The sequence below is a fragment of the Nicotiana tabacum genome, chromosome 18 (genome assembly GCF_000715075.1).
Source record: "Nicotiana tabacum cultivar K326 chromosome 18, ASM71507v2, whole genome shotgun sequence".
Lineage (NCBI taxonomy): Eukaryota > Viridiplantae > Streptophyta > Magnoliopsida > Solanales > Solanaceae > Nicotiana > Nicotiana tabacum.
The window spans coordinates 10538906-10562898 of NC_134097.1; the positions used below are offsets into that span (position 1 = coordinate 10538906).

Here is a 23993-nt window from a genome sequence, read left to right on the forward strand (position 1 = left end):
TGACGATATCCCGGTGAAATTTTAGAAGAGCGTGGGTAGGGCGGGTTTGGAGTGGCTCACTGGGTTATTTAATGTCATTTTTAGGACGATAAAAATACCCGAAGAATGGAGATAGAGTACGATGGTCCCACTGTATAAGAATAAGGGTGACATCCAAAGATGGAACAACTACCGGGGCATCAAGTTACTAAGTCATACTATGAAAGTCTAGGAGAGGGTGGTGAAGTTGAGGTTGAAGAGGATTGTGGATATTTCTGAAAATAAGTTTGGATTTATGCCATGTCGTTCGACTACGGAAGCTATTCATCTTGTTAGGAGGTTGATAGAACAATATAGGGAGAGGAAGGGGGATTTACATATGGTGTTCATCGACTTAGAGAAAGTTTACGATAAAGTGTCAATGGGGATTCTGTGGAGATGTTTAGAGGTTAGAGGTGTTCCTGTTATTACATTAGGGTTATTAATGATGGAGCTAAGACTTGAGTGATGATCGTGGGAGGGGACTCGGAACACTTCCCCAGTTATGATGGGGTTGCATCAGGGGTCAGCCCTCAGTTCATTTCTATTTGCCTTAGCGATCAACGCACTGACGCGCCATATTCAAGGAGAGGTGTCGCGATACATGTTATTTGCAGATGATATTGTTCTGATTGATGAGATGCAAGGCGGTGTTAATGGAAGGTTAGAGATTTGGAGGCAGACCCCAGAGTCTAAAGGTTTCAAGTTGAGCAGGACCGACTAAGTACTCGGAGTGCAAGTTCAGTAGGACGACTCAAGGTGGGGACGGAGAAGTGAGGCTTGATTCTCAAGTCATCCCTAGTAGAGAGAGTATTAAATACCTTGGGTCGATTATACAAGGGAATGGAAAGATCGACGGTGATGTTACACATGGTATTAGGGCGAAATGGATAAAATGGAAGCTCGCTTCAGGTATTTTGTGTGATAAGAATGTGCCACCTAAACTTAAAGGTAAGTTTTATAGAGCGGTGGTCAGACCGACTATATTATATGGGGCTGAGTGTTGGCCAGTCAAGAACTCCATGTCCAATAGATGAAGGTGGCTGAAATGAAGATGTTGAGATGGATGTGCGGGCATACTAGACTGGATATGACTAGAAATGAAGTTATTCGAGATAAGGTGGTGTGGCCTCTGTGGAGGACAAGATGCGGGAGGCGAGACTTAGATGGTTCGGACATGTGAAGAGGAGAGATGCAGATGCACTAGTGAGGAGGTGTGAGAGGTTGGCCCTGGAGGGCCTAAAGAGAGGTAGATGTAGGCCGAAGAAGTATTGGGGAGAGGTGATTAGTCAAGATATGGCGTTACTCCAGCTCACTGAGGACATGACTAGGGATAAGAAGGTGTGGATGTTCAGAATAAAGGTAAAGGGTTAGAATAGGTCGGTTGGCGTTATCTTTGTCTGTAACAGTAACTTTAGTACATGCGCGTTATTTATGTATTTCCGTATTCCTTGATTTATGTGATTACTTGTCGTTGCTTTCGTTTCGGCCTTCTGATTACAATACTCATTTTTAGTTTTGTATCTTTGTATTTTTGCTTCGGTTTTAAAATTGGTGTGATTGTTGATGCCCTTCCTTTTATTTTTCCTAAGCCGAGGGTCTTTCTAAAACAACCTCTCTACCTTCTTGAAGGTAGGGGGGGTAAGGTCTGCATACATAATACCCTCCACAAACCCCACTTGTGGGATTACATTGGCCTGTTGTTGTGTTGTTGTTTTTTAGGTTTCAAAAGTTCAAAATCTAATTGCATTGTGCATTGGCATTGCAGAATTTTATTATCGTATTATGTTTTTAAAATTGAAATAAACTCTTTTAAGCAAGAGTTAATCTTTTTAGAATGGATGAAATAATATGTTAGAGATCAATTTCGTAAGAAGACACCTTCATATTAGAGAAGCAATAAGCAATTTGAATAAGAGCCTCACAATTTTGCCCGTAGTAATTTATTTAACTCTATTTTTCACATCAAATTCCATCTTAATATACCATTAGGCTTATGGTATATTTGGCAGCATCATTACACACAAGTTCAAGCTCCTCAATGAGAGGGAAATAGTTGCGGGAAAAAGTGTAGAGTTCATTGCTCAAACGGACACTCAACTATTGAAAATTATATGGTAAAGTCATTTTTATTTTACAACAGAAAAGTCACTTTTCTATACCCATATCACACTAAGAGTCCCTTGGCCGGATTTGTCCAAGTTCTGGCTAGTGGCTACCAAAAGCTGATGTAGCATTATAAACAGTTCATATAGACTTAACAAAATTTAAAATAAAACCTGACCTGCAACAACCCAATGCTCTTCGTCGAGGGTAGTGTGTAAATGTCTCCCTCTCCTCCAGCTACAGAGTTCGTTATGACAGAAGCGCGCAACTTGATATTGTGTTTATCATGGCACATAATGTAATCTTGAAGACAGTACATATAAAGTGACTCTTGAATAACAAATGATCATATGAATCTTTCCTTTCCAGAGAAGCAAGCAGATTGGTATTCTGGGCTGCACATGGGGGCCGGGATCAAGTTTGCATTATACACACGCCAAACAAAATGACGATCATGTACAAATTCATTCGTATACACATTCACATTGTGTTGTTCATCTACAAAAGAGAGGCAGTGACAGAACCTCTGCTTGGACTATTAAACAGTATATGTTCCTCCTCTAATCTTGTTTTGTCTCCGATGACAGAAATCCAAGTTTCTGCTATCTTCTCCACTCTTCCATTTGAAATTTCTGCGATGGTGAAGGCTCGCGATGTGCCTTCGGATTCAGCTGTCAAAGCTGGGGGTCTGACCCGGGGAACAATAGCTCCATTCAAGTATATGGTACTATCATTTCCAACCACTATCATTTTACGATAGCCATTTCCTAAAGCAAGTTGTTTATGCATGTGACCGAAAATGACCAAGGGGACCGAATATGGAGCAGCCTCTTTTAATTGGGCCAAGGCCTGCGCTAGATCTGCACGAAATGTAACGATCATATGCTGATGAAACAAAAACATGAAACAACTTGTTTTGAAGTTGAGCAGATTTGATTAATCAAGATTTGGATATACTGCTCTCATCAGGATAAATGGGTTGTCCCGTTGAAGGACTTCAGAAACAAAGATATCAATTACTCCCTCTGTCCCTATTTATGTGGAACAATTCAGATTTCGAGACTCAAACTTCTTAATTTTGATCGTGAATTCAGACATAGAATCTTTAAATTTTTTGAAATAAAATTTACATATTTGGAAACTATGTAAAAAGTACTATAAAGTCACAATAAATAAAAAGGCATATGAAAAATCACGGTAAACAAAACTCGTTTGACTCACGAAATTCAAACACCGCCAAATCAATTGGGACCGAGGAAGTAATAATTATTACCTGGATCACCATGGTCGCCACCTCCAACAAACCAGTCTCTTCCGCAGATGTCATCTATTTTAGCACCTAGCCCTGCATGTCTTACTCTTAAAACCTCAAAAATTTCCAGCAACAGGTAGAAGTACCTCAACAAATACTACTTCAGCAAGCTAATACACCTGTGGGGCCATTATGTGCAAGGAATATAAGTGAATGGTCCTCTGGAGTGCCCATGGCAGCTTGTAAGATTCTCTCGGCGCTCCTATCCATATCATGGACTCCATACCTAAGAAGGTAATTTCAATACGGTAGAGTTGCAAGTCACAATCTAAGCTACATCCAGAGTGTTAAAGCAGACGGTTGAGCTTGCAGATATTATTTGCATGATAAGATGCTATTTGGCCAGAGCCACTTCTGATATAGGTACAAGAGACAACTATGAAGTCATTATATTCTTAAATATTAGTTTTTGAGCAATTTCTTAATAGAAATTTCATGGTTTCCATTGAGCAAAAGTGATCCGGTGGCAGCAACAATGGAAAAGAAAAATGTTAATCATCAATCTGATCGAGTGCTTCATGAATTTGAAGTATTTATCATCAGAACCAGAGAAGAGAAAAGAAACAAGCTTCAAGGGGAGGGGGGCGCTTCTTTGGTGCCATTTTGTTAATGTACACGACAAGATGAAAATTTCCTATCAAATGAAAAAAGGACATACCACAAAATAAACAATAACAAATTAAGTCTTATAGTAGTCTATTTAACAAATGAAGAACTGAATTATACCAGTTATAAAGATTATAAATACATTTTTGCTACTACTTAATTTCTCCTGGATTATTCCCTCAATTTCTAAGATCTTGTTCTACCTTGCCCTTCATACAGCTTACGTTTTTTGCTTATCAAACAAGAAACATAAGAACCAGAATTCATAAAATTGGTTATAAACTATAATGGTATATGGAAAGTTTTCCTTTCTGATCAGAGAAAATTAATAAATGTTATAAGGATTCAGCTTCAATATATCAGGCAGTCAGGTTATTTCCATAGTTTATGCTATAAGAACACTCCACAACTAGAAGAAGCAAACGGAAAAACATGCGACGAATGAAACAAATTCAGGCATTTTGTTGATGACTTGTAATGTATTATTCAAGCATTTGCGGATAAAACTTGTGAATTAGGCATGTAAATTTGTAAGACTATAAAGAGTGTAAATTTCTAACACTAAAAAGAGTCGATGCCTACATTGGAGAATCACACTTTAACAACTTCAAGTGCACAATGTATTAGAAACTTCAAACCATAAGTGCAGACAAAAATTACAGTTCTCAAATTTACAGACGATGCTATAAGTTGTTTAGATACTCGGGCTAAGCAACATTAACCAATTATAGATAAAGTTAGGGTGAAGTGTCAATATGCATTGAAAGGGAAATAACTAACAAACAAGAGATTAGGACCACAAACCTTGCTTTGAGAAGCTGTTTCCGAAACAAGGGTCTACCACCACAAGAAAAAGGTCGTCCACCAACAATACTGAGTTTTAGCATAGGGAGATCCATCCGACGGTAACCAACATGCTCATCACCAAGACTGACCATTATAAATTGTCAGCATGCCAACAAGATAACCTTTACAATATAAATTCTTTTCCTTATACTATATAAGGTAGGACACAGATGGACAGCATGAAATATGAGCTCCGCTAAAGAAATGAAAAGGTGAAGATAGAAACACTCTGTTATGGAGAAGACTTGGTTGTCTGATTCATATTCTGGTATAAAGCTCGTCATATAAGCAGATAGATAATCAAAGGAATTGAACTATTGAACATATTCATATGCAGATGGTTGATTATTAATAGAAATCTTCACAACATGAGCCAGAGTCTCAGAATCAATCTTTGTTCACCGGGCGTGGGGTTCACCTCAGTCGGCGCTCCTTGTACCAAGAAAGACTAATTAGTAAACCTAAATTTTAAACTTAGTTCGGACTACTTGTGGCATTAAATTTATAATATGCAACTTTACAAAACTTTTTATGTGCCAGCATTGTGGAGAATTATGCTTGTGGCACCATCCTAATACCTGCACATGGATAATTGCCCTGCAAAAGGACATGCCCTTCGTTATGTTTACATTGCTATATTTTCTTTTAACAGCAAATACTGTCCAGATTGGTGCAGATATAACCATAATCCTGTTGTATAACCTTTTGTTTTCCATAACCTACTTGCTACATGGGTCGGTTGTACATAGTCCAACCACCAGCAGATGTACCAAGAGGACCTTTCTGGATCCTGGCTATTTAATTTATATCTACAGTATAATGATCCATTTTATCATCTATCTTCCCTTACTTCTGAGACAGGGAGGGAGAGAGATTGTGAGAAACACGAGATGGAAAGTCATACCAGATAGCCAAAGTGAGAAATTGACAGTCCTAAACATCATCAATAAGCATATAGCCACACTATTTGATATATGGATCTATAGATTTAGTGACACTAAATAATTATATATCTCGAAAAACTTACCATTCCAGCTGAAGTTGAACAGCATCTTTTTCCCTACATATTGGAACAGCACACACTAAGAAAAAGAACAAGTAGATGAATTTAGCAAAGCAGACCTAAGAGGTAGAGCATATCAAAATTAGAGAATTTTTTTTTGTCAAGGAGATATGCAAGTAAGCGGACAGGAAAAAGTTGAATCTAACAATATCTCGGATCCTTTTAATATTTCATATTTTCAAAGCCATTATGTTGTTGACAATTATGTTTGTAAGTTCTAGGATAGATTCGTCCTTTAGATTCATCATTTTCCACAAGCTCTACCACCAATGGCAGTGCTAATTAATCCTACTCACACGTCACCACTGTTGTCACCCCATTCACAATTACCAATCACAACCTTCATGAAGCTACAACACTAATCCGACTACCACCATATGCCACCATATCTACCTGAGTTTGAATTCCAACAATAATGGAAAACGAATAAGACAGTGTTTGCCGTAAAACAAATCCATCAGGTTTTTAAATTCAACCATGTGGATGGTCAAAGAACTTCAAAAGAATTTGATTTCTGGTTTCAGGAGACTGAATTCAGATATCATGATTGATTAGAACTTTCATAAGGATACCAGAGTGTAACACCACAACGCGATCCGGTACTTAGAGATCCTGATAGTAATTCTTCAAGTTGCATTGATAAATGGAGCTTGGCCAGCAAAACAAGTAAAATGAAATTATTTCAGGAATGAATTAGGAAGAAAATGAGAAATATCCAGTTATATACTATGCTTGAAGCATAGTTAAAGGAAAGAGAATAAGATGTATCCAATCGCTAATAGCAAGTTAAAAATCAGATGTCACATAAGAAAGTAAAGTATTGACATATATAAACAGGTAAGTGTAAGCTAAAGACAGGTCAATTTAGAGGACATATGTGTAAGCAATCGGAGAAAGTGGAACTTGGACTTGCCTTCCAGAAAACTTTTGAGTATTCCATGCATCATGGTTCCCCAGAATAACAGCTTTGGTCATCTCCAAATCTGCAATGCTTCGGACTAGATCCACATTTTCATTCCCAAAATCCCCTGAAGCAAGGATAAAATGAAGTGAACCGATTATTCTTCCAATCTCACTTGGCTGGTGAATGAAAATAGTAGTTGAAAGAAAACAATAACTATGTAGTACATATTGGGGATAAATAGATGGGAGATAATAAGAAAACATGCCTGTGAAGAGCACCAAATCCGGCTGCAATTTTCACAAAACAAATATCATTAGCTGACAGAAGGAAATGAAAATACAAAATGATGTTATACATGAAAAAGTAAAAGGATCTCTCCAAGAGAAGGTTTTCGTTGTCCCAAGAAAGAAAGAAAAAGGGCAGCCAGTGAGCAAAGCATCCTGTGTTCAACCAGGGTCCATGAAAGGGCCGCACCCCAAGGGGATGTAGTGTAGGCAACTTACCCTTACGCAATGCTAAGTGGCTAATTCTATGGCTCGAACCCATGATTTATAGGCCACGCGGAAACAACTTTACTGTTGCTCCAAGGCTCCCCTTCCCAAAAAAGAAAGAAAAAGTGAAAATACAAGGGATCCTCCCAAAAGAGTAGTTTCTAAAGTTAGTTTTGGATAATGAAGCTTGCACTTCATGATATCTCATGGTTATGTTGTATGGCTACGCCATTTGTTTTTGATAAGTAATAGAGAATCATCCCTCAAAACAACACTAAAGGCAAAGCTGCAATTTATTTACCATATAGTAGCTAATCAGATACCAAAGCAGGTAAAGATCATGTCTTTTAATGTCGGAGGAGCAGAACAGAGAGGAACTGTTGTTAGGAACTCTGAAGCAACACTCAGATCTTGATTTCTAAAAATGTTCTTGAAGACCTAAGTGCAATTACATGTGTCGAATATATCATAGCCAAAGCATATGCACTGCTCAGAGGAGCAAGTTAGCAGCAATTGCTAAATTTATCCATTAACGAAAGGAATAAAATATGAAGATAATTTGTACAACTTTGAGTCTTTGATGAAATTATTTTTGCTTTGCACGAAATATTTTGCTAGTCATGATATATTTTTTCCCCTTCCAATTAATAACCTTAATAGAAGAGCGGAGCGGGATAGAATTAGCCAACAAATTCATGTGTTACACACCAAGATATAACTATGGTTGAGTTTGGAGAGGCGAAGAGCAAGGGGAAAAGAAGATGCAAAAGCAAGACAAGCAAAACTATATAAATTGTAGTTACCATCCTCTCGTGCAACATCTACACAGGAAATGTTTTAATACGCCAGGCAATTTAGGGGAAAGTTTAGCATGACAGAGAGCTCCATGAAACAAGGGTTTACCAACAGATACCATGATGTCCCATACCACGAATTGTTAATGCATACTACGGTACATAGTGCGGCATGTTAAGAGTAATAACAATTGGTAATCAAGAGCTTCAAATTAAAGGCAAGTTTGGCTTCCTTTAGTAAATCAATTCAATTCAGAGAGCTTTCATTGAGATGATAACCCAAATTCTAGAGCTTCGCTAGTGCACCTTTTTAACGGTTAATAGAACCAAACTCAATACAAAGTCAGCTCGAAGTACTAAAATTTGGTCAATTAATTCCTGTTACTTTGGCTGGATTATTTGTAAACTACAGAAATATGCTTTATGCATTCTAGAAACTAGCTTATTCACAATAAGCAATACCTCAACAACCCTAGCACAAAAAAAGAACTTTTTCAGAAAACAGAATAAATTACTCCCTCCATCTCAATTTACGTGGTACACCTCCTTTTTTAGCCCGTCACAAAAGGAATGTCATGCTTTCTTATTTATAAATAATTTAACATTAAACTTTCTATTTTACCTAATATGATTTGTAGCTACACAAATATTTATAGCTTAGTCAAATACCATCATATTAATTGGAACGTAGAGAGTAATTAATAAAATTAAACATGCTAAATACCTTCAAAAATTGAAGAGCCTTCCTATCTTCTTCTAGGTTCCAATCATCATGCTTCCCAATTTTCAACATTTCCATAAAAAAAAGAAACTAAATCAATTCAAATTACAAAAAAAAAAAATGAAAGAAAAAGCAAAATAATTCAAATTACAAAAATATAAAAAAGAAAAAAAAGAAAGTAACAAATTAAGACTTCAGTAGCAACTGAAAATGCTTACGACGTCGCCGACGACGGCGATTCGGACGGAAGAGGACATCGAGAAGTCACCGTCGGCGAGTTTTGACGGTGTTCGATGAAGGATGGGGCCGGAAATGCCACAGAACGGTGTGGGCGCGTGTAGCCACGTGCTGCCGTTGAACATATAGACGTGTTGCCAACAAATATTTGGGCGCAAAGCGCAATAACTGTTCCAGTTTCCAATTTCTAATTTGCAATTGCTATAGTCAAATGTAATAAGTATTATATTATTTGCTTTTTTTGTTTTTGTTTGAATAACTCTACAGTACTGAAATTCTCTTCATTTTAAAAGAAAAAATTAATTAACCATTTTGTAGTTGTTCAATATTATTAGGAACTAAAAGAGCAGAAACTGATTGTTTTTTTGTGCAGCTCTCTCTTTTTGGTTTGAAAAAAGATTTACTTGAAAAAATCACGGTGATTGAAACCACACAGATAATTTAACATTTACCTCGATTATTTCAACAAATATTCATATTGTTTTTCATCAATATAAGTACGAGATAATTTTACTCTATCATGATTTAGGTAGATGATTTATCTCTGTTAAAATTTGAACTTGATATACAACTTCATAGATCACTTGCCAACACCCTTGAGAACGTGGTTGAAAATATAAAAGATTGCATAGCATATTTAAGAGGTTTTGACTCAATTTGTGACGTATAATTCTGTCACAAACTTGTGAACAACAATTTTACTTCAAAATTATTTTAAGTTCGCTGTCAAATCTGAGGGCACAATCTTGAATAAGCGATGGAAAGTATTAAACAACAACAATACCCAAGTATAATCTCACTAATGGGGTTTGGGGAGGATAGTGTGTACGCAGACCTTACCCCTACCCTGGCGTAGAGAGGCTGTTTCCGATAGACCCTGGGGTAGAGAGACTGTTTCCGATAGACCCTGGGGTAGAGATGCTGTTTTCGATAGACCCCCGACTCTCTCCCTCCAAGAACTCCCTACCTTGCTCTTGGGGTGACTCGAACTCACAACCTCTTGGTTGGAAGTGAAAAGTGCTTACCACTAGAGCAACCCACTCTTGTCCGATGGAAACTATTAACATGAGTGAAAATAGCACGGGCTGGCCAGTTTTCGGACTGGTAATTGAAAAATAGTCAGCGTTTGCAAAGTCATTGAAAAATAGCCACAATTTTGCTGCAACACGGAAAGTTCCAGCATAATATACTAGAGATTGGTGCACATGTGTATGAACTTTCAGTATATTATGCTGGAACTCCAACACACGAAAAGTTTCAGCATAATATACTGGAGACTGGAGCACCTGTGTATGAACTTCTAGTATATTATGCTGGACCAGTATATTATACTAGAACTTCTAATATATTATACTGGAAGTCCAGTATATTATGCTGGAACTCTAGTATACTATGCTGAAACTCCAGTATACTATGTTGGAACTCCAGTATATTATGTTGAAATATTTTCTGGATTTTAACAGTATTTTCGTTCAAATTTATCTTTATATGAAAAATGGCTAAATTTCGATTATTTTTTAAACTGTGACTGTTTTTCAATCAACACTTGTAAATTTAGCTATTTTTGAATTTCACCCTTAACCTGTAGTATGGCAGGAGCATCAGGAATTTCCTTTGCATCCTCCTACTTCTACTACTATACTAAGTAAACCAATGCTTATTTTCGAGATATCGTCATTACTTCTTCTCCATGAAAGAAAAAAAAGATTCGTCTCAAATTTAATTATGCATTGTATGTGCCATAATATGTCCCATTCTATTACTTTTTCCCGAAAGTCTATAATTATTCATAGATATTACCTTGATATCAAAGAAGAGTTCGACCCAATGCTTTATTTGGATCTTAATTGATCCCGATTCGACATTAAAAGTATATTTTTTTTTTCCAATAACCGAATATTTTTGTTCGTAAATATTGCATATTTGATTCTATCTATACATCAATTTTCTTCCCTATGAGTTATAGTATCAATAAGAATATCGATTCTTATTGTTCATGATATATTATAATATGAATATATATACTACATTAATTTAATTTGTTATGTATGGATGATGAGATTCAATTATTACGGATGACGAAATTGTGATAAATCTTGATATTCCTTACAAATTTGTGATTGGCACACGTTGCTTCCGTCACAAATTTATGGCGAACATGAGAACTCGCCATCTTGACGATACAACATTATCTTGCAATTGCATGCAAATTGCTCTATTATGTGTCCAAAACAATCCATTGGACATGCCTACAATGTTGGAAGTTTCTTTTATGTTATAGAATGCAAATTTAGCTATGAATTCCCTCAAGAGGCCTGTATTTTCTGTAAGAGAAGATAAAGAGAGTGACAATCTGAAAGTCGTAGACTCGTAGTAATGCATGAAATATGAGAAGTTGATACTGTAACAATTACACAATTATATGCATGGTAATATATGAATTGTATTCCACGGTTCGAAAATATATATTTTTCGGTGATTGGTACTTCTATGCGATAGATAATTAGTTTACGTATCACCCAAGTGTTTACAGAATAAGAGGTCTCGCCTAAGAAGTACAGATTTTGGACAAGTAATCTATAGCACAAACATCTAATGTTGTTTGAATTTTCAAGTTAAAGTATTCCTCTATTAATTGTTAAGAATCAAAAGAAGATTATCTTTAACATAAAAACCACTTATTCAAATACAAAAGATTTCATCAATTGAAATATTGTGAGCTGCTACTAAAACGCAATTGTAGTCAAAGTCCTCTCTCAATTGTAGTCAAAGTCAATTGTCATTTTTAAAATAGCACGTTACTTAACAAAGTCAACCACATTGTATAGCCAGCAATTACTGGTAGAAAAGTCCTACTTCTACAGACATTGCAATTATAGTCGTTCTATTTCTATCACACCAACAACCCCCCCCCCCCCCCCCCCAAAAAAAAAAAAGAAAAAAAAAAGAAAAAGACACTCAACAGTAATGCAAAACATATTTGTACTGTTTTAAAGAACTTTTTTTTATAGCTAATTAATTAATAGTTTGTTTAGAAAATAGAGATAAAACACAAATAAAAAAGAACGTTAGAAGAGGTTTAAAACGTTAGACAATATATGTGGCTTACACAAAGTTATATTATGCCACGGCGGCCTAATTAGTCTTTGATAATATAGTTATGTGTAATTTAAGTTATGTGGATCGACATGTAAATCTTCATTACAAACTTGATATATACAGTCAAACTTCTATATAACATTTTTGTTTGTTTCGATATTTTTTGGCTGCTATAGTGAAATATTGTCAGAGAGGGCATAATCGATTCCAAGAAAAAATTGACTTTTATAGTGAATGACTATTATATAAGAATATTATTATACAGAGATCTGACTATATTAACCTGACGTAACCTATATAGTGTAAAATTTCTTTACAAAGTCCGCTTGTATAATATAAAACCAATCATGTGATATATTTCCAAGTTCAAATTACAAGAGGCCTTATCCAATAAATCCAAGTTGATATCGAACATCTTTATTTGGCATGTGAAAACACTCAATGACCACTAGAAAATGTTTCCTAAGTTTGGATAATACCAGCCGAAATAGAAGAATTTTGTTCAAAGAGTTGTGCTATAGGACACATTTGTCCATAATTATTTTTTCTTTTTTGTAATTTTTTTTTTCAAAAAATATGTTTGTCCGTAAAATTTTGCAAGTTAATTAAAAAAAATTCAAAAATAAAATTTTCAAAAACCAAAAAATAGTTTTGACCACTTCTTCAAAACTTTCAAAAAAACTATTTTCCCCACTCACAAAACTACAATATTTTTTCAAGTGAAATGCATGTCCAAAGTCCAAACACAATTTCAAATTTTAAATACCATTTTTCAACTTAACTTCGAATACTGTTTTTTTTTAAAAAATTTTATAATTTTTATGTCCAAACGCCTACTAAAATTGCCAATCTTATGCCCATCACCCCTATAAATATTCAAGCTCTAAACTTTCATTTCTCAAACCAATTTGAGTTACGAATTTTATTTTACGCAAAAAATGGTTTTTCAAAATCTTCTTTACTTCTTGTTTCCCTTTGTTTTTCTTCAACATTTTGCTTTATGTCAAGAACAAGTAGTTAGATCAGCCTATTGGCTTTCTAGCTTTAATTTCTCAGCTTCTGAAATTGAATCCAAATATTTCACTCATATTTTTTGTGCATTTGCTGATATTAATCCCAAAGATTTTCAAGTCTCTATTTCCTCATCAAATATATCACCATTTTCCACTTTCACAAAAAATGTTCAACAAAAAAACCCTTCAATTAAAACCTTATTGTCCATTAAAGATTCTAATTTTGTCACTTTTTCTACCATGGCTAGTAATCCAACTTCTCGAAAACAATTCATCGATTCGTCGATATTTTTAGCTAGATCTTTTAATTTTCATGGCTTAGATCTTTATTGGACTTACCCTAAATCAAATTCAGACATGATCAACTTAGAAATTCTTATAAAAGAATGGCAATCCGCAATAATCTTGGAAGCTAAAACATCAAGTAAACAAGCATTGTTACTAAGTTTAGCAGTTTATTACAAACCAAAAATTAATGGTACTTTGAATTACCCTTCAAAGTCATTAGCAAGAAGTTTAGATTGGATTAATCTAATGGCTTATAATTTCACTTCTCCTAATCTTTCGCGTGTAATGCGACCTCATGCTGCATTATTAGATCAAGATTCTGGAAAAAATATTAGTGGAAGTGCTGGAATTGAAGATTGGATTAAATCTGGAATTCCTTCTAAGAAAATAGTTTTTGGTTTGCCATTTTTTGGATATGGATGGAGATTATTGAATAGGGAAAATCATGATTTAAATGCACCGGCTAGAGGACCTATTGGTGGTGGAGATGGATCAATGGGGTATAAAGAAATAAGTGAATTTTGTGTTAGGGCAACAATAACATTTGATGCTGATATTGTTGGGAATTATTGCTATTTGGGAACAACATGGATTAATTTTGATGAATTTAATACCATTTTTACTAAGGTTGCTTATGTTAAGAAGAAGGGATTGCTTGGTTATTTTGCATGGCATGTTGGGGTGGATAATAAATGGACTCTTTCTCAAGAAGGTTAGTAAATTAATCCGTTTTTACGTTATCAGTGTAATTTAATCTGTTAAAATAAGTTAATTTTCTATAAAAGTTATTTATTTATTTAATTTTAATTATCTTATATTTTAATATGAAAACACTTCACACAGTCAGCATAAAAGAAATTACATTCAATTACTATAAATTTTGGTTAATTAAATTAATTTTCTTCTAATTTTTATCCTTGTTATTTTGGCAGCATTGCAAGCTTGGGAAGTTTAGGTTGAATTTCTCTTTTTGGTTAAAATTGGATTATTTGGCCTTGGGACATCTTTATTGCAGTCAACTTTGACTAGGAGATTTGTTAATAAATAAATAAATAAATAAAATAAAATAAAAACTTTGAACAGGAGAGATGATATTCATAGTAGCTTGAACTTTTTTCTCTTTTTTATGTAATCCATAAATTTCCACATATACAACAATAAAAGCTGTGTGATGTACTACACGTTTACATTAAGCTTGTTGTTATGAAAATAATTATATTATAGATGTCTATTTATTACTCCGCTATAGATAATCTTCCTAAAGAAGATTATCCATTTGGTACTCTATTGAAGTTTATCTACAAGCAGCTGATACAGGCAGGTTGCAAGCAACTCAATAAAATGATTTGCAACAATTTCTTATTAAATAGGCAGGTTGCAAGCACCTCATGCAGGCAGCTTACAAGCAGCTCAAGAAAAGCCTCGCAGCTGCTTCCTTTCTTCTATAAATAGAAGAGTTTTCAGTTCATTATGTACATCAGTTTTAAGTTGAATAATATATCAATCTCACTCTATACTTTTCTTCAGCTTATTTACTTTATAGTCTTTATTTTATAACACGTTATCAGCATGAGACTCTGTCATCTCGAGCAAATACTCCAAGGTACGGAGTTTCTTTTTCTAGCCAATAATGATGCATATGTCATTTTACTTGGATGTGACCTCGCAAAATTGGAAAGAAAAAATTAATTTTATTGAAACTATTATATGGTCGCGAGACTACACCAGTAGTTTATGTGGCAAACGATTGGGGACTATGTATACTTATACAATTGCTATTTTTGTACTTATTTTCCTCCTTGATCGTTTAGTGAAGGATTAAAAGGTGAATAACAATATCAGTTCCATGTAAACTTCAGCAGAGTTTATGACAAAATTACCAACAATGGTAATATTTTCTAAGTCTCGTTATGACTTAATTTCATAGTTCACTTGAACTCCAGCAGAGTACGGCCACCAGAAGTGGCTATGTTTCATATATCTCATTGTAACTAAATTTTGTTAACCGCCAGAAGTGTTATATACCTATGACCATCAGAAGTAATAATTTAGGCTTGCTATGGTTATATTGAAGATAAGTTAGAGAAAATTCTTCATATTATATACATACCTCGATTTGCTTATGAAATAGCAAATATCTTAAAAGAGGTTTGAAGCATCACAATTTGATGTGATTATGCACGTTCAGATAATTATGTTCTATCTCCTAAAGGAAAAGAACTTTTGCATACCTCGATTAATCCATTTCCTGAAGTGAATGTGACAATATTAAATATGAACGCGCTATTGATGTAAATATATTGCGATTCACCTCCAGAAGAGGTAATACGGTTGAGAGAATATATTCTCAATATTTCATATTTTAAATTTCTCCTGAAATAGTAATAATTAAAATTTCCTCCTGAAGCAGGAAAATATTATGTAGAAGTAAAAATATTAAAATTCTTAATTTTGGTCATTTATAAATTTAGAATTGTCTTTCTATTGTTCATTTGATTATGATTTTCATTCATGACACCAGAAGTGTCAGAACAATATTTGGTAGTACAAAATTTATCAAAAGCTCCTGAAGAGCTAACTGTTTGTCTAGAAGACACATGACACCAGTAGTATCCGATAAATATTAGATTGTGGATAATAAATGAAGGCTCTCGAAGATTTTATATACAAATATGTTATTCATATTATATGATTAAGATCAAAACATATGTTGTAGTAAACCTGAAGTTTACTAATATAAATGGCCATCTGTTGAGACTACATATGACTAGAAGATTGAAAATCTTCATGTTTCCATAATCATAGGGGATAAAATAATATGTATGTGAGAAGTTACCCGCCTTATTCTTTAATTTGTACTACATTATGTATCAAAGTAAACCAGAAGTTTACTAATGCAAAAGCAGTTACAGTAAATCAGAAGTTTTACTGCGGCAAAAATAGCTATAGTAAAACAGAAATTTGCTGATACAAAAGTAGCCACAATAAATCAGAAGTTTACTAATGCAAAAGTTTATGTCATAGTAAACCAGAAGTTTACTAAAAGATAGCACATGCCATGATAAACTTGAAGTTTACATTTGCCATATGGTTTAAATATGATGAACTAATTGAGAATTATGATAAACATAAATTGAAGATTTAGAAGATTCTTCAAAAATTCACTTGAGTTGCTTTTTCTCATAATAAATTGATTATACCAGCTAAGGGTGGCAAGTGAGCTGGTCCGGGCCCGGGACCGTGGTTCAAACAGGTCAAACAGGCTAAGTGGGCCGGGACCGGTATATGTGGGCCTGGGCCGGTCTCGTGGGCCGGTTCTTGGCTTTGGAACCAGTAGGACCGGGACCTTGGCGGGCCAAACGGTCCCAACCGTCAGTTTTTTTAAAAATAAAAAAAAATTAGCTATTTAAAAAATAGTCGTTGGGCAGCCCAAAAATAGCCGTTGGCTATTTAGAAAATAGCCATTTAACCCCCCAACTTTGTTTTAACCCCAATTATAAAATGGCTATTTTCTAATGGTCCCGGGCTATATGAATCAAATTTTTATTAATATAATCCTCACTTAGAAGATAATTCAAGTCAAATGCAGAAGCATTTGCTGATCCAAAATAAAATATCATATTTCAGCTGCAAATGCTCCTATTAAAATTAAAGTCCCTGAAAGATATAGTTTACTGTACGCATGAAGCGTGGTAGACCAATCAGTTCCAAAGATAACAATCCTTGAAAAGGATAGGAGCAAATGATAAAAATGATTATAATAAGGAGAAAATAAACTCTAGAAGAGCCCACGACGTAATATTTTGTGAAACTCTAGAAGACGTTCAAGTACCTGAAAATAAAGAAAGTGATGAGATCCCAACAAGTTATGTCGCTTGCGAACCGATACAAAATTATCGTCCACGATATATTTGATACAATATGGTGCACAATATTATAAAAGATTGTGAGGATCAGACCTGTAGTCCAGACACCTGAAGATGTCATGTCATTTAAGTGCAAGTCATAACCTATATAACTCATTTGATTAAATCTATATGAAGATCCCTGAAGGATTTAAAATGCTTGAAGCATATAATTCAAAGTCTCGAGAAATGTACTCGATCAAATTACAAAGATCTTTATACGATTTAAAATCAATCTGGGCGCATATGATATAATCGTCTTAGTGGATATTTGCTGAAAGAAGGTTACATAAATGATGTTATTTATCCATATATTTATATAAAGAAAATAACATGAGAATTTGCTATACTTGTTGTTTATGTTGATGACATAAATCTTGTTGGAACTTTAGAAGAGCTCCAAAAGGCAAATGAATATCTTAAGAAAGAATTTGAGATGAAAGATCTTGGAAAAATAAAATTTTGTCTTGGTCTGGAAATTGAATATTTAGCAGACGAGATCTTTATCCATCAATTTGCATATACAGATAGGGTCTTTAAACTCTTTTACATGGACAAAGCACACCCATTAAGTACACCAATGAGTGTTCGATCATTTGAAGTGAATAAGGATCCATTCCGACCTCCAGAAGAGGATGAGGAACTCCTTGGTCCTGAAACACCCTATCTCAGTGCAATTGGTGCACTTATGTATCTTGCTAATGCTAAGAGGCATGACATAACATTTTCTGTTAATTTACTAGCAAGATATAGCTCTTCTCCTACACGGAGATATTGGAACGAGATTAAGCATATTTTGCGATATTTTAAAGGGAACTCTTGATATGGGTTTGTTTTATGCTTACACAGGTAGTGCAGATCTTGTTGGTTATGTAGATACAGGTTATTTATCTGATCCCCGTAAATATCGATCTCAAGCCGGGTACGTATTTACATATGAAGATACTATCATATTATGGGGCTCCACAAAGCAATCTATTATTTTCACTTCTTCAAATCATGTTGAGATAATAGCTATTCATGAAGCAAGTAGGGAATGCGTATGATTGAGATCATCGATTCATTTTATTCAAGAAAAATATGGTTTAGAATGTGATAAAAGATCCACAATTTTATACGAAGCCAATGTAGCATGCATAGCCCAATTAAATGGAGAATTTATAAAAAAAGATAAAACAAAGCACATTTGACCAAAATTATTCTACACACATGATCTTCAGAAAAATAGTGACATCGATGTGTAACAAATCTATTCAAGTGACAATCCAACAGATTTATTCACTAAATCTTTGCCAACTTTAACTTTTGAGAAGATGATATGCAAAATTGAAATGCGGAGACTCAAATATTTGAAATAAAGTTTTCATCAGGGGGAGTGAAATACACGCTGGACTCTTTTTTCCTTACTAATATTTTTTCCATGGGGTTTTTCTTGTAAGGTTTTTAATGAGGCAGCTAGAAATGCGTATTACTAAATATGTGTACTCTTTTTCCTTCACTAGGATTTTTTCACTGGATTTTTCCTAATAAGGTTTTAACGAGACATAATATTTTTTAATGAACATCAAAGGGGGAGTGTTATGAAAATAATTATATTGTGGGTGTCTATTTATTACTCCGCTATAGATAATCTTCCGAAAGAAGATTATCCATTTGGTACTCTACTGAAGTTTATCTATAAGCAGCTGATGCATGCAGGTTGCAAGCAACTCAATGAAATGATTTGCAACATCTTCTTATTAAACATGTAGGTTGCAAGCAGCTCATGCATGCAGCTTACAAGCAGCTCAAGAAAAGCCTCGCAGCTATTTCTTTTCTTTTATAAATAGAGGAGTTTTCAGTTTATTATGTACATCGGTTTGAAATTGAATAGTATATCAATCTCTCTCTATTCTTGTCTTCAGTTTATTTACTTTACAGTATTTATTTTATAACACTTGTTATGTTTTTGTTCATAAAATAAAATAAAATAATTTCAAGGTCAGCCATGGCACACCTTCTTTCTTTATTATTATTTCTTTTTTTGGGGAATATCTTCCTTTTTTTGTGGAAAATTCCTAGAAAAATTCGCAGCCGTACCCTTCGGGTGCGCACTGAGTAACTTGCTCACTGTGTAATAGCCCGCAAATCACACATAAGATGTAAACTGTACTAGGCAAGCCCGATACGACAAGCTCTAATTGAAGAGGCAACTGGTGAGGGTATCGATTCCAGGTCTCCTATGTATGGAAAACAACCAACTCAGCCAAACCTTGTGGGCATCTTCCGTATTTCTTCCTAATGATTTTTATGCGCATTTTTTTACTGTTCAAATGTATGACCAACTCACCGAAAGCAAAAACTTGGGCCAATCACATGTAATTTTTTTGATAATGAGTGACAGCGTGACTTAAACTCATGACTTCTGTCTGATTTGAGATACTGTGTTTATAAAGTAAAGTTTAGGTTTAATTCAAACTTAAAAGCTAGCTGATAAGGTGAGAATTGACCAAGATCATATAAAGAGACAAAATAATCGTCTCCCAACCAATATGGAAATCTCATTTAGTTTGTAACCCTATTTAATTGATCAAGAAAGCATTAGTTGATTACTAAAAGTACAACTCTGGTTAGGATTGTTCAAAATCGAACCGTAACCGTTGACCGTACCGCAAAAATGATTTATTAGCTTATTGATATCGGGTTATCGCGGTAATGGCTGGTGAACGAATTGAAATTTTATAATTAACGGCTTAACGATTTGGGGACAGATTACTCAATTTTCCTATCGAATAAAATGTTAACCCGTTAAGAATTTTTATATTTAAACTTTTACCCCTATGTCAATTTCCATCCATTTCTTCTCTATTATATGGTTCATTGGCCTTCGTTTGATGGAAACTTAAAAAGGAAAGGTACAACTTTTATTCCGAAATCAACAAGTTCGCACGATAGAATACCATAAATTGAAATTTTCCTAAGGGTTCGGTAGCCTCTCGAAGATAAGTACAGACGTCTCCGTACCGATCCGCAAGACTCTACTAAACCTGCTCATGACTCGTGAGACCTATGTAACTTAGGCTCTGATACCAACTTGTCACGACCCAAAAATCTCACCCGTCGTGATGGCGCCTATCTCAATACTAGGCAAGCCAACAACATCAATAACCCACCATTTCTCTTAAGTTTGAAAATACAATAATTTAATACAATACAAAATCTCACAAATACTGACATGAACACTCCCCAAAACCTGGTGTCACTGAGTACATAAGCATCTAATATAAATACAAGTCTAGAAAATACGATCTATAATAGTCTGAGACCAAATATAGTAAAACAAGGAGATAGGGAAGGAGAGCCAAGGTTTGCGGAATACAGCAGCTACCTCAAAATCTCCAAAAAATCAACTGCGTGAAATGATCAACACCCGCTATATCCGGGAACACCTGGATCTACACACGAAGTGCAAGGTGTAGTATGAGTACAACCAACTCAGCAAGTAACAATAATAACTAAGGAACTGAAGATAATGACGAGCTACACAATTACAGTTCATTTTCAGTATATCCAGCAAAGAATAGACATGCTTCCAAATCTGGCAGTTTAAGTCAAATTAATTTTATACAGTTCAATTTCATGTAATCCGGATATAAAAATATTTTAGAGATTTCACGATAATGACAGATAGCAATCAAGTGCAATAAGAAACGCAAAGCAAGTACAACGTCTCAGGCGACAGTCACTCAACTCATCACAACAGCTCAACCACTCGGCTCTCAGGCCTCAGCACTCACACTCAATGGGTACCCGCGCTCACTGGGGGTGTACAGACTCCGGAGGGGATCCTACAGCCCAAGTGCCATAATCTGCATGGACAACTCATGTGCTGCACGGACAACTCACGTGCTATAATATCCTGCACGGACAACTCACGTGCCATAATATCCTTACCTCACTGACAGGCCCTCGGCCTTACTCAGTCCTCAACCTCTCTAGTCTCTCGAGCTCTCAGAAATCACAAAGATCAGCCCAAACAAAGATAACATAATGCATCAACAAATATCAAGAAAGACTGAGGTAAGATACGCAAGTAAAATCATGACTGAGCACAAGATAGAAATTAGCAATTAATTCAATAAGTACGTGCCCTCTGTGAGTCCCAACAATACTATCACATAGCCTAAGCATGATTTCTAACATGATTTATAGTCATATTTTTTCAACACATAAAAAGCATATAGCTAACAACAAATTATTCAACTTTACAGTTTCACGGGACGGACCAAGTCACAATTCCCTCGGTGCATGGCCACACGCCCGTCACCTCGCATGTGCGTCACCTCCAAAACAGTCATATGACATAAAATTTTGGGGTTTCATACCGTCAGGACCGGATTTAAAACTGTTACTTACCTCAAAACGTGAAATTCTTTACTCTGCTATGCCTTTGCCTTGCAAATCGGCCTCCGAATGTCTCGAATCTAGTCACGAATAATTCTTTTCAGTCAATAAAATTTATTGGAATTAATTCCATAAGAAAATACTAATTTTCCATAAAAATCCGAAATTTAGCTCAAAAATTGCCCGTGGAGCCCACGTCTCAAAACTCGACAAAAGTTACAAAATCCGAAAGCACATTCAACCATGAGTCTAACCATACTAATTTTATAAAAATTCGACCCCAACTCGACCCTCAAATCTACAAATCTTATTTCCAAATTTCTAAGTTCCAATCTCCAATTTACACCTCAAAATCATGTAATCTAGTCGGATTATTCGATGATAATATAATATTATGGAATAGAAATGATTACAAGGGACTTACCTCAAGTTTTCCTTAAAAATCTATCAAAACTCACCTCTCCTCAAGCTCAAATTTGTCAAAAATGGCGAATGGGACGAAGTCCTTGCTTTATAATTCTGCCGAGACTGCCTCGGTTCTGCCTCGATCTTGGCCTTCGATCGAGATCCTCGATCCTGGGCCTCGATTCTGACCCTCGATCCTGGCCCTCGATCATGGCCCTCGACCCTGGCCTTCTATCATGTCTTCGACCCCGTTTTTCGATCGTGGCCCTCGACCCTGAGCTCGATCGTGGCTTCGATCCTGATCCTCGATCCTGCCTTCGATCGTGGCCCTCGACCCTAGGGTCGATCATGGCTTCAATCCTGATCCTCGACCCTGCCTTCGATCGTGGCCCTCGACCCTGGGCTCGATTTATTTGGGCTCGATTCTCTGGGCTCGATTCTGGCAGAAGAAATTTCCAACAGAAGGAAATTGCAGCAACTGTTGTAGTTTAATTATTGATCCGTTAACCATCCGAAACTCACCCGAGGCCCTCGGGACCTCGACCAAATATACCAACAAGTCCTAAAACATCATACGAACTTAGTCGAATCCTCAAATCACCTCAAACAATGCTAAACCTATGAATTACACCACAATTCAAGCCTAATAAACTTTGAAATTTCTAATTTCAACAAATAATGCCGAAACCTCTCAAATCACGTCCGATTGACCTCAAATTTTGCACACAAGTCATAAATGATATAACAGACATATTAAAATTTTCAGAATCGGATTTCGACCCCAATATCAAAAGTTAACCCCCGGTCAAACTTTTTAAAAATTCAACTTTCGGCATTTCAAGCCTAATTCCTCTACGGACCTCCAAAAATATTTCCGGACACGCTCCTAAGTCCAAAATCATCATACGGAGCTATTGGAATCATCAAAATTTAAATCCGAAGTCGTTTACACATAGGTCCATATCCGGTCCACTTTTCTAACTTAAAATTTTCAATTATGAGACTAAGTGTCTCATTTCAATTTGAATTCCTTCCGGACCCGAACCAACTAACCCGATAAGTCATAAATCAATTGCAAGGCATAAATTCAGCAATAAATGGGAAAACGGGGTTATAATATTCAAAACGACCGACTGGGTCGTTACATTCTCCCCCTCTTAAACAAACGTTCGTCCTCGAACGGGTTTAGAATAATACCTGGAGTCTCAAATAAGTGTGGATATTTGCTCCGCATCTCCTGCTCAATCTCCCAAGTAGCTTCTCCGACTGGCTGGCCTCTCCAATGCACCTTCACTGATGATATACTTTTTGACCTCAGCTTTCGAACCTACCGATCTAAAATAGCCACCGGCTCCATAACATAAGTCAAATTACTGCCCAATTGTACCGTACTGAAATTCAGAATATGAGATGGATCCCATACATTCTTTCGGAGCATGGATACATGGAACACTGGATGAACACCTTATAGACTAGGTGGCAAAGCAAGTTCATAATCCTTAAGCAACTCCAACCACCTTCGCTGCCGCAAGTTAAGATCCTTCTATTTAAACAAATGTTGTAGACTCCGATGATCGGTATATACTTCACATTGGACACCGTACAAGTAATGCCGCCAAATTTTTAAGGCATGAACAATAGCTGCTAATTCAAGATCGTGGACTGATAATTCTTCTCATGTACCTTTAACTGTCTGAATGCATAGGCAATCACTCTACCATCTTGCATCAGCACTGCGCCGAGACCACTACGCGACGCGTCACAATACACAGTATAAGACTCTGAACCTGTAGGCAACACCA

The 23993-nt window shown here is 35.6% G+C and overlaps 2 protein-coding genes across 4 annotated transcripts; one reads left to right on the forward strand and one right to left on the reverse strand.

The window, feature by feature from the left end:
• Window positions 1-2098: 2098 nt before the first annotated feature.
• Window positions 2099-9338, reverse strand: LOC107789339 (uncharacterized). Of its 3 annotated transcripts, none has more exons than XM_075236596.1 (9): window positions 9080-9338; window positions 8865-8951; window positions 7121-7142; window positions 6865-6979; window positions 5916-5948; window positions 4847-4972; window positions 3556-3662; window positions 3398-3469; window positions 2099-2984 (listed from the first exon to the last, which is right to left on the reverse strand). In XM_075236596.1, the coding sequence occupies exons 1-9, from the start codon at window positions 9221-9223 to the stop codon at window positions 2623-2625; spliced, it is 1068 nt and encodes a 355-aa protein (XP_075092697.1). In that variant the 5' UTR covers window positions 9224-9338; the 3' UTR covers window positions 2099-2622. The 3 variants fall into 3 exon arrangements, with proteins under 3 accessions (XP_075092697.1, XP_016466612.1, XP_016466613.1); XM_016611126.2 differs by having other exon boundaries at window positions 8865-8915; window positions 9080-9332; XM_016611127.2 differs by having other exon boundaries at window positions 8865-8935; window positions 9080-9217.
• Window positions 9339-13112: 3774 nt separating this feature from the next.
• LOC107789337 (class V chitinase-like) lies at window positions 13113-15024 on the forward strand. The gene is made up of 2 exons (XM_016611123.2): window positions 13113-14210; window positions 14431-15024. Exons 1-2 carry the CDS (start codon window positions 13136-13138, stop codon window positions 14451-14453), a joined length of 1098 nt encoding a protein of 365 aa, XP_016466609.1. The 5' UTR covers window positions 13113-13135; the 3' UTR covers window positions 14454-15024.
• The last annotated feature ends 8969 nt before the right edge of the window (window positions 15025-23993 follow it).